We start from the raw sequence: 17,552 nt of genomic DNA, 5'->3' as shown, positions 1-17,552 counted from the left end.
AGAATGATTAGTTATAACAGAATTAACATATATCCTGTCATACTTGTAGAACATATCATAAAAATAATAAATAAATTAAAAAGTAACCAAGAAGATTAAAAATTTATTAAAGGTATCACTATCATAAGAAATACATGTCAACAGAACTATTTTGAATTTAATAAATATTATACACAAAAAATACCTATCTATGGGATTTCAGTTACCAGTTATTATGTCAGAAATATATTATAGGATTTTACTGTTTACTGTTTTCAGGTCAGACAACAGTTCATTAGCAAGTTTCGGCTCACAAAATATTTAGCCCTGCTTTCTGCTCCCTCTGTGAAATTAAACTGTACTAAAATTCTTAGGTTACAATTCTAGGAGTAAATTTGGTGCTTTCTTATGGTTTTTGATCTAAGAAATTGAATTAAAGTGGTTCAAGACCTCTATCTCACTTAGCTTTTAAGAAAAACAGGGTAAAATACAAAGGTTTGTCGGAAAACACGCTTATGTCGTGGAATTTGGAATCACTCTGTATATTATACACATACACACACAAATTATATATATATAAGAATATGTGTGTGTGTGTGTGTGTGTGTGTGTGTGTGTACTTTATGATTTTTATTTTGTTTTTATTAAAATGAGGCTACCCTCATATTTTTAGGCCATATTTTTAGATCTAAAATGAGAATACCGTAATGAAATCTGTAGTGGCAGGAAAGAAGAAATAATTATTTCTTCCTTTCTGTCACTCAAAATTTTATTTATTATATGTTAATATAATATAGTTTTATGATTAATTAATAAAAATTTTAATTTTTTAGTCTTTATTAATTATTTTTAGAGTATAGCCCAGCAACATTCTCCTTATATAATGAATGCTTTCCAGATTTTAAAGTTTTGTTGAGGACATCATAATTAATTATTGAATATGCATAAACTAAATTAATTACAATTAAGGATTTTATAATTTTTTTTCACACATTCATCAAAGAAAATATCCTTTCCATTAGCTCAAGGTATACAGAAGACAATCTCAGACTTATTTTATATCACTTGGGGTTTTTTAAATAGAATTAAAAACTTTGCTCATTTCTGCAACAATACATTTTTTTAAATTTATCTTCATATGAATACTAGTTTCATTGTTTATAGAAAATTTACTAGTTAAGAAATACAGCTGAATTTCAGCATCACTATGTTAATCTTTTCCCAGTAATCTAACCTATTTAAATTTAGTGTGCTATTGAGTGTATTTTTGTAACCATTTTTCATTATACAGTTTGCCTTATTATAAAACAAGATATGATGCCTAAATATATTTTCTTTATAGTACAATTTATTTAAGTTATATAATTTTACCTACTATTTCTGTGGTAAAATCTTTATTTATTTCTACATTCAAAATTGTTGTAAATTTTCTTTTGAATGTTGCATCCAGAAATCATATTTATATTAAAGAGGTTACACCTTGAATATAGAAAGATTTTTTGAATCTGGTATTTCATTGTTAACTTTTTTTCAGAATTGGTCATTAATGAAGCATCAAAGGAATTTGAAGGAGGTATGTAAACAATTTTATTAATTCCCTTTTTTTGCAGTATTCATTTGCTTTTTGATAGAGAGTGGTACTTTCAGTTGAACAATTTGATACATTCCAGTTCAAGAATATTTCATTTATTGGGATTATTGGGTTGAATAATTTTTTGAATGATTTTTTTTATATATAGGTATATGTTAGTAGTTTTACCATAAATAATATTAAAGGTGATATACTTACCCCTAAAATTTTATGAATTTTTGAAAACTAATTTTTTTTAAAAATTCAAATTTTGGCTTCAAATAACTTGTGATGGGGCTGGTGATAAAAACCTCAAATTTGCACAACTTGCAGTGTTTTTGTAGATGTTTATGGCAAATAAAAATGTTTCTTGTGTATTGTACTAATAAAAAAGTTATAACCTCACAAAAATCATGAAAAACCTGTTAAAAGCGATACCATTTTGACTCGTGAAATAAGTGCTCCATGATGGTTTCTTGGCACTTTAATATTTTAATGTCTATTACTATAGTTGAAATAGACTTGTTTGAACCATTCAACTGCAGTGTTCATGTTACAACAGGCGCTTGAAGTCATTTCCAGTCAGGAAATTCATGTTGCAACATGCTCATTTATCCTTGTTTCATCATTTAGCCTTGCAGTTACAGACTGGTCAGTCTGTAACTTTTACATTATTTATCAAGTAATTTAACATAAAAGAATGGAAGAACAATGTTTTATAGGAATTAATGTGAATGAAGATTGTCATAAAACAGTGCCAAAAGAACTCATTAAAATTTGTGAATTTAGTGATGAAAACCAACAACTTATTTTTTTACTTGTTAATTCTGAAGCCACTAGTGTTTTTTTTTTTCAACACATTTTTTTTTCAATTTTAAATTTAGTTCCTGGATAGTCTCAACAAGACAAAGTGTGGGTACTGATCTGCAAAATACTGAGAAAGATGTCATCACTTGAACTAACTACAGTGATAAGTTGTTCTCACACAATTTCAAGAGAATTATCAGAAGAGATATATGTCACAGCTGTTGGTTAACCACCCTAAATAATAAACTGTTGTGGCTACAAAAACAGGCTATTTCATTGAAGAATAATTAAAATTTTGCTACAATTTATTTTTTCTTTGATAGTGTTCACAAAAATAAACCAATATAAGAATAAAAATGAATTTTTGAAAAAAGATGTAGGCTATTCATTTAGATTTCAGTTTGTGTAAGTTTTACAAGCATTTTTGAATCAAAATTGTATTAGGTTGCTGGTATTGGTTAAGTTATCATTAAATTATGACCTATCATTAACAATTAAAAAAAAAACTTATTTTAAAAATATAGAAAACATCAGCTTCAATAACATAGGGGCTAATTGTAAAACATATATAAAAAATGTAAAGTGCAAAGAAGACAAGAAAGCACCTTGGAGCACTTATTTAGTGTCAAAAAATGGTATCGCTTTTAACAGGTTCTTCATGATTTTTGAGGGGTTATAACTTTTTTATTAACACCGTAACAAAAATGGCTGCCACAGGTAAACTGCTTAAATAAAAAATCTAAAAAAAATAGTAACAAGTGGGTAAGTTTCAGTTTTTTTTTAATTGGTCAAGCAACCAGCTTTTTTTTTGTGCCACTTCAAATGGATTGATCCATTTATTTATTTTTTTTTTGTTAAAACTTTTGATTTGCCCATCTTTTAAAGGTAGTTTTTTGTGTCGATTCAAATCATAAGTACAGAATTGTTCATCCATAAATCCATAAAATGGAATTATACTCTTCAAGAAAGTTTTACTTTTAACTTGTTGAAGTTTTAATCTGTTTTTCAAGTTACAGTTTTTTTTATAGCATTATCATATTTGTTGTTCATTTAAATTATTATTATCTGTATTGCTTTTTTTAAAGTATTGGGTTTGTAAAAAAGTAATTTTAGTTTTGTAGTGTGAAATAAAACTCAAATTTTTTATACAAAGAATGAACTTTAATCAGTTATATATTTTCAGTTTTGTCTGATATCTTTTCATTATATCCTTTTGCTATCTTTTTCATGATTACTTTTTATAGATCTTCTATTCCTTATCAGCAAAAAACTGAACCAAGTGCAATTTGAGGTCATAATCATTAGTGAACGTTTTACTATTCAGACACCTTTTGAATCGCTCCAAACTGGCAGCATGATTTTTTTATGCAATTCAACATTCGGTCTGGCTTGTGCTGATTTATCATGCTTGGACAATGATCGTTTCATTGGGGTTATTGTAGACAATCGACTGGTGATGATTCATTTAAAAAAGGATCTACTTCATTGTGTTTGAGATGCATATTGCAAACATTGATTTGTTCCATTAAGTTAGTCTCTTTCAAATCATGAGGAACCCAAATATCAGGCTTCTTCATGAATCCAAGACATTTGATGTGAATTTCAGTTGGCTGTGATACATTTAACCTCTCTCTCCTATCTTGCATAGTTATATGGCGATTCAGTTAGGGTTTTGATTTAGACATTAGGTACACCAGAACATTAGTGATCTTTGAGTGAAAAATCTCCAGAACAGAATTTTTTAAACCAATTCTGACATATCTGTTCTGTTATGCAATCAATTCCATAAACTTCAAATATCTCTTTGTGAGCCTCAGAAGTTTTTTCCTTTACAGAAATAAAAAGTAAAATGTGTCAAAAATGTTTGTTATTGCAACTCCTTGTTAAAATTGACCTTAAACTAACATGAGCAAACTAAATTGTGCGCCTTTGCTTCTAAGGTATGCTAAAAGTGAATGCTCTCAAATGCCAAAAGAGAAAATATATATCATTGACAGAAGTCCTACAAAATAAACATAAAGTTATCTATTTGTGAAAATTGAAATTACTTTCTGGCCAACCGAAATATAATAAAATTAATATAAAATAGCATTTCCTCATACTTATATAATCAGTATGTTAAATTAACATAAAAGTATTTATAACAATAAAAATTAATCTCACTCACTATAAATATATAATGTAGTTTGAGCTCTTTCAGTGTCAATACTATTATCAGGGCATCTATAAAAAAAGTTATTTAAATTATAATACGAGGGCTATTCAGAAATTAACTTCCAGTCCTCTGTATTGTGTGAAGGAGTGCGGGTAGCAATTTTATCTTTGCACAGTTAAATAGCCTGGTTTAGTGCGGTTGTAGCAGTGTTATTGTAAATATTGCTGGCTTGTTTGTTCGTATAAGACTCATTCAAAATAACGCCTGTTATAGAAAATCCTGCAGACTGTGAAGTACGTGCCATCATCTGTTTCCTTCTCACAAAAAACTTGTTAGCTGCTGAAATTTATCTTGAATGAGTTTTTTGCAATATATGGAGGAAATATCATGAGGGACATTGCAGTAAGACAGAGGTGGTTTATGTTTCAGGAAGGTCGAACAAATATTCATGATAGTGAAAGATATGGTTGACCCTCAATTGTCACAGATGAACGTATTGCAAGTGTCAATGTGAAAATTTGAGAAAATTTTTGATACATAACAGAATTATCCAAATTCTTTCCTTACATATTGCGAACAGTGCTGTTTGATAATTGATAGGTTAAGCTTCCACAAATTTTGTGCTTGTCGGGTAAAAGGAAGATAGGGTTAGCACTAACCTTCCTTTACCATTACCATAATGTGTAGGATGAATTCTTTGACTTCATTGTTACAAACGAGACATGGGTTAAATTTGTTAACATGATAACAAAAGCTCAATCAATGTGGTGGGGGTACACTAGTTCTTGAAAACCTGTGAAGGCCTCTCAAACACTATTCAAAAAAACTGATGACTGTAAATTGTGATTGTGATTGATTATATGGAAAGAGGCTTAATAATTAACTGACACTTATTGTGAGATTTTGAAGAAATTGAGACGGGTCATAAAAATCAAATGACGTGGCATGCTGAGTTCAGGCATTGTTTTTCTTCATGAAAACACTCATTTGCATACTGCGGTATACATTCACCGCCAGTAGACAGTTTCAAATAGGAGTTGTTTAACCATCCTCCTTACACTCCTGATTTGGCTCCCAGTAATTATTCTTTTTTCTTGGAAATGGAGAAATGCTTAGTGACTCAGTGTTTTGAAAATGATGAGGAGTTGAAAAATGGTTTTACTACCTAGTTTAAGTCACAGGTGGCAGAGTTTTATGACGAGGGTATTCAAAAACGTGTTTGCAGATATGACAAGTGTCTTAATTTGGACGGCGGTTATGTAGAAAATTAGGTATAAGATGTATACAATAAATTGTTTTTTTAGTAATGAATTGGAAGTTACTTTTCGAATAGCCTCCGCAATTATCAAACAATTTTCCAATTTTGTAGAAAACTTTTAATTTGTATTTTGACAACCTATAACAAAAATTAATTTTTAATTTTTTTTTATATGATATATCCCCTGATGATGATAATGTAAGAGCCAAACAGGCTTGAAATATATTTTATAATTTGTTTTGTAAAAGGTTGATAGAAATAAAATAATTTATTAAGTAAACAAAAATTGACAAAATTAAAATGCTCATTATATTTTATATTATCATGTTGTAATATTACTTTATTTACAATCAACATCATAGTACTTTATATAGAATGCTTATTTCTTTTTAGTAATTATTTAATTAACAAATATAAAAATACGAGGTGTGTGAGAAAAGTAATGAGATTGGTAACACTGCGAGCGATCTGGCAACGCTGTGTCTACCAGTCTGTGCTAGACCGGTTTGTTCATCCCTTCCACATGCTCAGTACGAGTTTCAACTCCATTCAGCCAACACATTATTTTTGACAACACCATTAGTGAAGTTGTGTTTTTATTGTGTGTTATGAAAATGGAGCATCAGAATTTAGACCAATGTTGTGCAATCACGTTTTGTGTTAAACCTTGGGAATTCGCAAGTGTGACGTTTGAAAAGTTGAAACAGGCCTATAGGGAACATTGCTCATCAAGAGCACAAGTTTTCCACTGGCACAAATCAATTTTGGAAGGCCGAGAACACATTGAAGATCAACCTTGCTCAGGGAGACCTTCAACTTCAAAACGTTGAGCGTGTCAGGGTTCTTGTGAGATCAGAACGTCGTTTAACAATAAGGATGATGAGTGAACAGTTAACAGTTTAATCTAAACACTTTCACTGTACGTAAAATTTTGACAAGACAATTTGGACATGCGAAAGGTTTGTGTGAAATTGTTGTCGAAAAACCTCACAACGGAACAGAAGGACAATCGAAGAAATGTGTGCGTTGATCTTCTTGAGAGGATTGACAATGACCAAGAATTCTTCAATCGTGTGATCACAGATGATGAATCCTGGATATTTGAGTACGATCTTGAAACAAAACGGCAAATCGAAGAGTGGCACGCTCTGTCATCTCTTCGACCAAAAAAAGTTGAATGCGCAAATCAAAGATCAAAACCATGCTGATTTGCTTTTTTGACGGGTAGGGGTATCGTGCATAAAGAATTTGTTCCTCCAGGACAAACTATCAACTAAGTGTTTTACAAAGGTGTCCTTGTCATCCAGACAAGTGGATGCTTCATCATGACAATGCCCTTTGTCACACGGCCATTTCCATCAGGGAAATTTTGACCTCAAAACGCATTCTACGGCTCCTCAAGCCCCCCCCCCCCCCCATTCACCTGATTTGAGTCCTTGTGACTTTTTCCTTTCCCTGAAATGAAACATGTCTTAAAAGGACATCATCTTAGAACTCTGGTGAACATTCAAAAGACTGTAATTGACAAGTTAAAAGCCCTACCAGTTGAAGTCTTCCAGCGCTGCTACCAGGAGTGGGAACAACTCTGCCGGTTTATAGCTGCCCATGGGAACTACTTTGAAGGGGATGATATTGTTGTTTGAAAAAATAAAAACTTTGGTAAGTAAAAAGTCAGTCTCATTAATTTTCTCACACACTTCGTATGTAATGTTTTACTGTTACCCAGCAATCAGTCTTGAAAGATTTTTGTAGAGGCATGATATTGGCGTAACTTTATTTTCCTAACAGTCTGTGACCCAGAAAGATTCTTTATCCTACCCTACTAAATGGCATTTGTCTGTGTGTACATCCCCTTAGCTTAGTGGAAACCCTTAACCAGTGGAAATTCCTCATTGATTAGTACGTTTCGTGGTTGTTAGGTGTATACTTATTATATATCGATATAACGTCTGTGTATATATATATTTGCGTATCTATAGATAAATATGCGAAATATGTATCAAAGTTTTGGAAAAATTTAGTACTTTTTAATTCTATCCTAATTTTCAGATGAGAATCACAAATATCTCGAAAATGGCCAGTCCTAGCGCTCTGAAATAATTTTTTAACCCCTCCTGACAATATCCTTTCTACTCCCAGTGGTACTCGTCGCAAGATAATATTTTCAAGTGCTCTGGGGCACTGTTCAGTAATTGAGGAGGGGGTTCAATGGAGTGCCACATAATATCTCAGCAGCTGCTCGTCCGATTTTCACGATTCAAACTGTGTATGTATCAGCAGGCGAGCGCTAACTGTTTAATGCATCAGATACACTCTTGATCGACCGGATCTTGGTTATCCAGAAATTAAATAGTTTAGCCCTATGTTTTGATTGCATTCACCCACTGTAAAATGTATCAATCCGATCTTTCATTAAATACACTCAAACCTATGCACTAGCGCAGCTGTAAAGTATAAAATTATGAAGACTAAAAAGTAGAAAATGAAAAACCTATATATAAAAAAATAATTAAAACACCACTCTTAAATTAAATGCACTAAAAGGTTAAAAATAATTTTAGGACGGTATCAGAATGGATTTGACAACAAGCTTTGTTGGTGATATGTAAAAGTTATAGCTTCAAATTAAAAATTTGATGCTTTTGCAAATTATTTCATTTGGATGATGAATGGCCTAATGAGTGGGGTGCTCCAGCACCCCGCTGTATAAAGCTATGACTGTCACATAATCTTACATATCACCATCAAAACTTGTCAAATCCATTCTGGGATACTGTCCTAAAATTATTTTTTACCTTTTAGTGCATTTAATTTAAGAGTGGTGTTTTAATGATTTTTTAATATATTTTTTATTTATTTGTGTGATTGGTTTTCTTCATAAAATAGTGAACTATAACCAAAAAGTAGGCATCGGTATGTACCAATCACTAGCGGAGAATCCAAATTCGTTAGTATGAATTTCTAGAGTTAAATTTCTATTTTAACTTTCATTATATAAATTTTCATCATTCAAAAAAAAATGTTTTTACACAAGAGGTAATCAGTTTTGGACATCCAATAATCCCATTCTGAGACACCGCCCGCCAAGGCCTAGCTGTAGATAGTCAATTAATAAATTTTTTACATGTATTGTTTAATAACTTATTCGTTTTAAACAGCAGAGCATATTCAATCATGATTTAATATTCTGTTTGTTTAGTTCAAAATTGAAGTTATACATTGTTTAACTCTTTGTTCTAATTTAATCATAAGAAAAGGTGCAGGACATTGGCTCTTTAATAATTTTATTCAAATATATGTTTGAAAATAAATTATACTGCACAGGCCGTACAATTAATTGCGTGGCAAGATTTGTACACTACTATTATAACTTTTTATTCTTAAAAAAAACAATCCGTTTTAGAGAATATTCTTGGAAAAAAGTCAATATAAAGAACTTTATGATTATAAAGTTTAAAAGTATACATTTGAATTCTATAACTTTCACGATTAAAAAAATAATATTAAAGAATACAATTTTTTTTTATTAGTGTGATAAATTTCATTTTTCTCCTAAATTATTTGTAACTTATTAAACTAAGAATTAAACTTGTCAATGTGTTGTACTTTTAAAAAACTAAAATTATTTTTTGCCAACTCCAATATTTTTTATTAAAAATTATTTTTTATAACAATGCTTATTGCAGTTTTTTTTTCATTATTATTTTATTCATATTTGTTAATTTTTTATAGTATATTATCAGTATAATAATTGACTTATGTTTGATTGCGGAAGTTAAATGTGCATTCTCTTAATTGTTAACTTAAAAGAAAAATATTCTACCATTGTCTATATTATGGAAGAAATGTAATGTTATTTTTTGCATTAAGATAAGGATTAATTTTAATATAGAAATTATAAAGATGCTAGTAAAAATTGAAATTAGACAGATTGTTAAGGTGCAGAAATTTTCCTTCTGAAAGGCATTTATTTGCTGCTTTTGCTCTTATTAATAACAACTACATTCATACTAACCATACTTGTAAAAAGTATTTTTTCAATGTCTTTACTGATGAGTAAGTAAGTATTCAATGTTATTAAATCATTCAAGGTATTTTTATTAAAATGTTCGATTTTTGATGACATGATACAATCATCAGAATGATTGTATCATATTCATTTGTAGTATTTTTATTACTGGTTTAAACGATTGACATTAAATGATTTTTGGTATATTTCACATTATATTTATTTTTTCTTCTAACTTCTAGTTGGGTTTATCTTCATTAAACCTTGTTTACATAGGTTTCCAATTTCTTTTTGTAATTCCTCCTTCATTTTTCATTGAATAATTTAGGATTTCAGTGTGGGTTAATAACCGTAAAACCAAGATGTCTTGGGGATGGGCTTAGCCCGTAATTGCAGGTCAAAATTTTAGGTGTATCATGGCACATTTTGTGACTCATGTATAACTGTTTACTTATGACAGATTACTTTCTGATTTGTCACAGATGCTACATGATCTTCAGGTTATGAAGATATCACTAAGGTCAACTGCCTACCAAATTCATATCAGTTTATCAATCTGAATGGAAACTTTGCACTTGGTTACTGCACCTTCCACTGGATTGTTTAGCTTAACAAGGATGCCATACGTAAGCTAAAATTTGGAGTAGAGAGTCTAAGAGGAATCTCTTATTGATTCCTTATTATATGATGTTATGGAATGCATCAACACTTCATATTCTTTTAGCTATAGCCTTAGTTCTCCTAAGTAGACTCCTAGGCCCACATAATGAAATTTTTTATTGTATATAACTTGTTTTAATTGTTTGTTTAGTGTTTACCAATATAGACATATAAGCACATTTCTGCTCTCAAATTATATTTTTGTGAATTCTGCACTTGCATTATATGATGAAAGAATGTTTTTTATTTTCAGAATTTGAAGGATTTCCAGATATGGACCCGGAAAGTGATGAAGAAGGAGGTAAGAATTTTTTTATCGCTATTTGTCGTACAACTTATTAATGAAGTCCTGTTAATTGAATACAATGATAGACAAAAAAATTTAATGTTTCTCTAAGTGTAATACCAAAAAAAATTTGTTGAATTGCTTTTACAGATTTTGACATACATTACAGATCTGTAAATACCATTTTTCTACCGCCCTTAGTTTTAAATAAATTATGCTTAAAAAAAAAAAATGAAGGGAAAATATAGTTAAAATCTGTAAAATTTATAATTTTGCATGGCCATACCTATTTAGAATGATTTTGCTGATGCTTTTCTTTTATAAATAGCCTCAGGCACATCCTGAATTAATGTCCAGTAGTAATTGGGTAGCACGTTAGTATTCCATTTCCTTTTATAGTGGCTTTCCATCACTGAAATGTCTTGGTGGAAACGTTCCTCATGTTCGTCAGTAACATCTCCAAGGTTGTCCAGGAAAAAATCCAGATGTAAGTGGAGGAAATATATTTTCAGACATATTACATCCTACAGCTCTGTATGAAGTAAGAAGTTGATTAACAGTATTGTGGTAATAGTCGGATTTTTGTTTAAACTTCTTTAAATGAAGCCCAAGCTGCACTTTCTACATTATTTAACATTGAGTTAAATACATCATCTTTGACCAACGCTCGTATTTGAGAAACAACAAATATTCCTTCTTTAATTTTCCTTCACTTACATTTGGAAATTTCTGCCTGATGTACAAAATTCCAGGACTATCCATCCTTCTTCATTGCTTTTACAAAATTTTTCATTAGTTCTAGCTTGATATGGAGAGGGGGTAAAAATATTTTTTTGGGTTCAACTAAGGACTCATAAATAATATTTTTCCCATTTGGAGTTCTCGTTTCTTCCACTCTTTGGTAACGTAATGTTTATCTCTAGCTCGGCTGTCCCATTCGCAAAGAAAACACATGTACTTAGTATAGCCTACCTGCTGCCTAACAAAATAGCTTTAACTTTCAAATCACCACATATGTTCCAGCTATGTTTTTATAATTTATTTTTTCAAGAATGTCTTTCATCACATTGTATGTCTCTTTCAAATTAATACCTTAAGCAATTGGTATAGAAGGATATTTGTTACCATTGTCTAGTAGAATCACTTTTAAACTATACTTGGATGAATCTGTGAAAAGGTGCCAGTCCTCAGGTTTGTGAACTTGTCCTGTGTGCAACATAAGTTCATCAATATTTGTGCAATAAACTAAATTATTTTCTTCAATAAAGCACTGAGAAAGTTCTTTTTGTTGGCTTCAAAAGACTAAAATTTTTGTTTTTTTTTTAAGTAAATTCCAACCTTGCTCTCTTAAGCCTAACAGTTTAGCTTGATTTTTTGATAAATTTAAATATCTAACCAAGTCATTTAATTCACCTTGTAATATAAGATGTGGCTTATTTGAAGATAATTTAAAATCAAAATCATTGTTGTCTTGTTCAGTATTGCCTGATTATTCACTGCTTTTGATACATATATTCACAGGTGGCTCAAGAACTGAAATAATTTCACTGTGAGGTACAGACCTGATTGCAGATTGCAATGAAGGATATTCTACAATATATTTAGATTTTTTAGAAATTCCAGACACATTTGTTAAACAAAAGTAACAATCGGTTCATGATCCTTTAGTTCACGCCAAACTATAGGTACACCAAATGGGTGTACACCCAAGGATACACAAGAAAGGTACACAGAAGGATGCCTTCTGTGTACCTTTCAGCCATCCTCTTAAATATACAGAACAATTAGTGCATACAGTATGAGGAGCCCACGTCTTATCCTGATCACTAGTTTTACATTGAAAGTACAAATGATATACTTTTTTAATTAAAAGTGTAATGTTTTTTCTATTTGATTTTACAATAAACTCACTACATACATAACAAAAGAGATCCACATCTACAAAATTTCGAGGCATTATGACACTGCACTGTTAACAAACTTAAGACAGCAATAAGACTGAACAAAATTAATTCATTCTTAAATCCAATGCTTAATACAAACAACACAGCTGTGTTTTCAGCTACATGTTTTGACCTACACAGACGTGATTAATCTTGTCCATGAAGACTCACTCTTCAGTATTAGATACGATGTCATAATATGTGATTATATGATTTAACTCTTTGTCTAGTATTGTTTATTTATAGCTTACAAATTATGTTAACAAAGTTAAACAATAAAAATTGAGCCAACAAAGTACAATATAGGAGCTTAAAATGCTATACATTGAAAGATGAAAAAATCCTTTAATTAAAATTAAAAAATTTTTCAGAAATGGTGCGTGATAGAAAGATTCTGAGTTCATATTCGTTTTCAGCACCAAAAAACAGATTAAAATCATGTATTGCATATTAGGAAACAAAAATTATGTTTATCAGTGATACTGATCCTAATAATTTCTGACCAATGTAAATTTGGCCTTGCTAGAAATTTGTCATATTTATGAGTTTTTGGAATATATATGTTTTAGTTTGTGTGAAAATTGAGAGTAGTTTTAGAGATGCTTATAATTTCAGTTGACCATTGTGTGGATGATAAAGTTAAGTATAATGATCATTAGCCACAAATTTCTAATTGTGCGTTGTATGAGTAACTACACCTCGAATTGTTGAAAAGTAATTATGAGGACTGATTTATTAAAAATGCCTTCCACTGTTGGCATTTATTAATTCTTCCTGTACTTTTATTTTCAAGGTCCTACTTAGAAGTTTTGTGTATTTTAAAATTACTTGCTTGTAATAGTTTACTAAGAAGTAATTTTTAAATACAATCCACTTTAAATCCAATTTCCAAATGCATTTAAGTCCACAAAGTTAATTCCTTCAGTGGCATAGTATAATTTAATAATAAAGAAGTATTAATAATTACTATTATAATACTTGTTTCTTTAGTTTTCATTGCTGAATTTTGTTACTAGTTTTGGTTAAGTATTATAATAAAATTGTATTCTGTTACATCATTATATATACTGATACTTTATGAAAGTCTTATTTATTTTAGTTTGATTTTTTGGTTAATTTATACTATTATATAAATATGGACTCTTGTGTCCATATAGCTTAAGAACAGCTGGTCAGATTTGCTGAAACTAGAAGCAGCTCTTTTCTTATTCTTGTATGTGGCTGGAGTATTGGTTATGCATGTCTTGTATGAGCATTTACAGTGAGGCTTTCCACTCAGATTTTTCTTCTGTTCAGTATGGGGAGGGGGATTTTTATTACCAATTTAATGCCATATCAGATGAATATTCTGGTATGGCATTAATAATAAAGTGGTGCCTAATAATGGCATACTTTTCATAAATTTGATTGCATGTTTATCCATAAAAATTCTGTAATTTTTTGTATCTGTTACATTTTTATCTAAAGACCTGGTTTCTTTACTACTAAAATTTGGATCTGATTTTTATTTAAAAGTATTTCTAATTTTTTTTATTTGTCAATTTATGAAATTGACATTTAATGTACTAAAAAAGTATTCCTTTTTAAATGTTAATCTTGAAGAATTCCAAGGCTGCCTCCGACTCATCCTGATGCAGTTGTTGGATCCCCAGAAACTAGGTCCCGATGCATTGCATGAAGCAATGGTGAATTCCTACCTTGAGTTATCACCTGGGGTAGTGCTTTCTTTTAGCGTACTTTACATTCTGCAATTGAAATTGTAACTTGTGAAAAATAGGAATAAATTCGTAGTTAAGATCAGATAGTTAATACAAAATTGCTACCTTATTATTTTTTTAACTTATATAAAATGTTTATGGTAAAATTACAATAATTTTATCACATAAAATGTTTATGCAATTTTATTTGATAATTAATATTTTTCTTGAAAAATCATTGTGAAAATATTAGTATATGATATTTACGAACTACGAAGAGGCGTACAAATCTGAACTGCTTTGCTCTCTCACAATAAATTGTGATTATTATTCTACTTGTAATCAATAAAAAGAAATATCATATAGTAATAGTAATAATAATTTCTTCTTTTTTTTTGCACTAGCAAGAAGTTAAATAATTAAGTGATTTTCTAACATAATTTTTGTTTATTTAAATCCATACCAGCAAAAGTCAATAATTTGTGATACATGTTTGGCATCAATTTCATTAACGTGAAGATTTACATCTTAATGCATTTTAAATTGATGAAATAAAAACTTTTAATAATTTATAAATTTTAGTAATCCATGAAGCCTGTACATAAATATCTTAAATTTAAATACAGCAATAACAAAATTGCTGTTTTTTTTTTAAGGTGATATACTCTTATAGTGTGTAATTATTTTTAATCCGCATAATATATTTCTGTTTCAGGTTTTAATGGGTTTGTTGATCCTGCCGATGACCATGAGTTTGTTGACAATGATTTAAATGTACCTTTACCTGAAGCTGTAAATAATGATTTTGATCATAATAAAGAAATAGATGTGAATACATATGAATCGGAAGCTTTAAAAACATTACATGAATATCAAATGAAAAATCGAGATGACCAACGTTTATCAGGATTAAGTGAAAGAGTAGCAGTTTGGCATAAATTAATCCGACCTAAACTGGAGGAAGCAGAAAAGAAATCCCATTTTGATATTCATGAATATGGTTCAAGGATTCTTGAAAAATTTCCAGTTGATTGTAAAAGACCGGAAGATAATGTTATAATGTTTTCTGAAATTGTTGCTGGACTTCCCCCAGGAGAAGTAGCTAGAAATTTTCTGTCTTCCTTATGCTTAGTAAGTTAATCTATTGATATTCAAATTTCCTATTTTTTTTCCTACTTGCTTGTAAAAGGTTCTTATGAGAAAAGAGTCTGTTTGCAAGTGTATGTTAACTATTGAAAAAATTCTCTTTCCTATTGATTTATATACAGACTATCTCACAAAAAATGGAAAAGTATTTTTTTGCTTGTAAAGATTTTTAAATGGCTCCTGGAACTGTATATTGTTGTTTTCAATAAAATTGTTGTAAAAGCCAAAAAAAAACTATGTTAGATTTTGTATAAATTTACTTTGTTAAATTTCCAATAAATAAAATTTTGTATTAAGCTGGAAATTACAACAAACAGTTAAGGAATTACTGAAAATAGTTTATAACCATCCTTTAATTGATAGGTTGTAACAAATATAGTTCTAACATTTCTTTAAGTTACTAAATATGCATTTAAAGATTATTTTGTAGTTGCTTAATTTATTGCTGTTTGTAAAACAATTGTTTTTCTGTGGAAAATGCCATTGTAATCTCTATTTCTAATTTTTAGTTTTTATTGTTTTCTAGTTAATCTAATTTTCTAGCATGTTTAGCATTGTTTAGTTGTGATATTTCTTTAAACCTAGTATATTATTTCTGTTGCTGTTGTAGCTTTCGTACTTGGAAAATTGATCTGTGATCTTTCATGACAACTTTGTTGTATACTTTCTGAAGTTTTACATAAAGTATCCTATGTCAGCAGTTCTTGTTAGTACAGTGTTGGGGTGTTTATGGCATAGATAATTATTTATGCGGTTATTTGCAATTAAAAAAAAAAAAAATTATAAAAATAAATATTTTTTTTAAATTATTTTTACTTAGCTTTCTTTTGGATTTTTCACTGATTAGGCATTTTGAGAACTTCATTTTATGACTTTTAAAGAATTTTTTAGATAAAATAGCATCACATTCTTAATTTTTTTTTTTTTTCATAAAGTCCAATATCATCTAGCATTAGTCAGTTTCTTCACATTCCCTTTTAAATCATAGAATGTTCTCTATCTCTAGTAACTGTTATTTCAGCATGCTTAATATCAACAGTGAAACCTGTCCACGAAAATCTGCTGTTACTCGAGCCTAATCACTAAGCCAAAAACTAAGTAAAGGCTGATTGCTTGTATATTAATACAAAATAGATCATTTAAAGCATAGTTCTATTTATTTAGAAAGTGACCTTATTAGATAAGCTTTTATTAAATAATAAGAAATATATGTTACATGTTTTTCTTAATTTCTGTTAAACTTATCCTGTTAGACTAAGGCTTAAATTTTTTTCAGGCTAATACTTACAATCTTGAGTTGAGAAAGATGGACCCAGCTGACATTGCAATGGATTGCCTTCAATTGAGATTATTAAGTAGAGTGCGTCACCATGAAGAAATGCATGACAACATGAAACAAAATACTGATTCATGAGAAATACTTATTTTAGTTATAAAAATTAAGTACAAAGTGTTAGCTTTCTTTTTTCTTCTTTTTTACAAAACACTTTGTATTTTTTTAATGTAGTGGAGTTTCTTGCGTATAATATTTTAACTGTAATTAATTTATGTATAATTTGGAAGATTATTTTCTATGACTCCACTATAAATATAATTTTATTTTATGGTGGAAAGTATACAATAATCTGTACTTTCTCACTATGAGATCAACATCAGTCTTGTAGCGTCCATTACAAGAGTAAATTAGATTATATATATTTGTTAACTTAAAAAGGGTGGTAGGTTTAGTTTTCATATTTTCAAGTATATGTAGTTTATGTACATTTGCATTAACTATGAATGAGGTTATTATGGTAACTGTTATACAGGTACAGGTAGCAGATATTGATCAGATGATGAGAAAGTAACGTGATATAAGAAACAGCAGGTGTTAACTTTTCATAGTTAACAGAATATTTTTATTTATTAAAAAAAAAAAAATTATATATAATATATATATATTTTTACTGAAATTATTTTTTTTTTAAGATTCATATTATTCCTCTACTGTTAATATTTTTAATTTTTTTAATATGAACCACCTAGTACAGAATTATGAATAT

General features: G+C 29.5%; 1 protein-coding gene across 2 annotated transcripts in view; it reads left to right on the top strand.

The window, feature by feature from the left end:
* LOC142328018 (condensin-2 complex subunit H2-like) overlaps window positions 1–17,046 on the top strand; it is a 76,967-nt gene extending 59,921 nt beyond the window's left edge. For both annotated transcript variants that reach the window (XM_075371459.1, XM_075371458.1), the window contains 4 exons: window positions 1,514–1,552; window positions 10,692–10,739; window positions 15,080–15,495; window positions 16,787–17,046. In XM_075371459.1, coding sequence (XP_075227574.1) covers window positions 1,514–1,552; window positions 10,692–10,739; window positions 15,080–15,495; window positions 16,787–16,924 — 641 coding nt within the window. In that variant the 3' untranslated portion in view covers window positions 16,925–17,046. The remainder of the gene's footprint in view (window positions 1–1,513; window positions 1,553–10,691; window positions 10,740–15,079; window positions 15,496–16,786) is intronic.
* The last annotated feature ends 506 nt before the right edge of the window (window positions 17,047–17,552 follow it).

This window comes from Lycorma delicatula, chromosome 7 (genome assembly GCF_047948215.1).
Source record: "Lycorma delicatula isolate Av1 chromosome 7, ASM4794821v1, whole genome shotgun sequence".
In the NCBI taxonomy this organism is placed as follows: Eukaryota; Metazoa; Arthropoda; class Insecta; order Hemiptera; family Fulgoridae; genus Lycorma; species Lycorma delicatula.
Note: the sequence above shows the minus strand (reverse complement) of the source record. Positions and strands in the feature narration are given on the sequence as shown.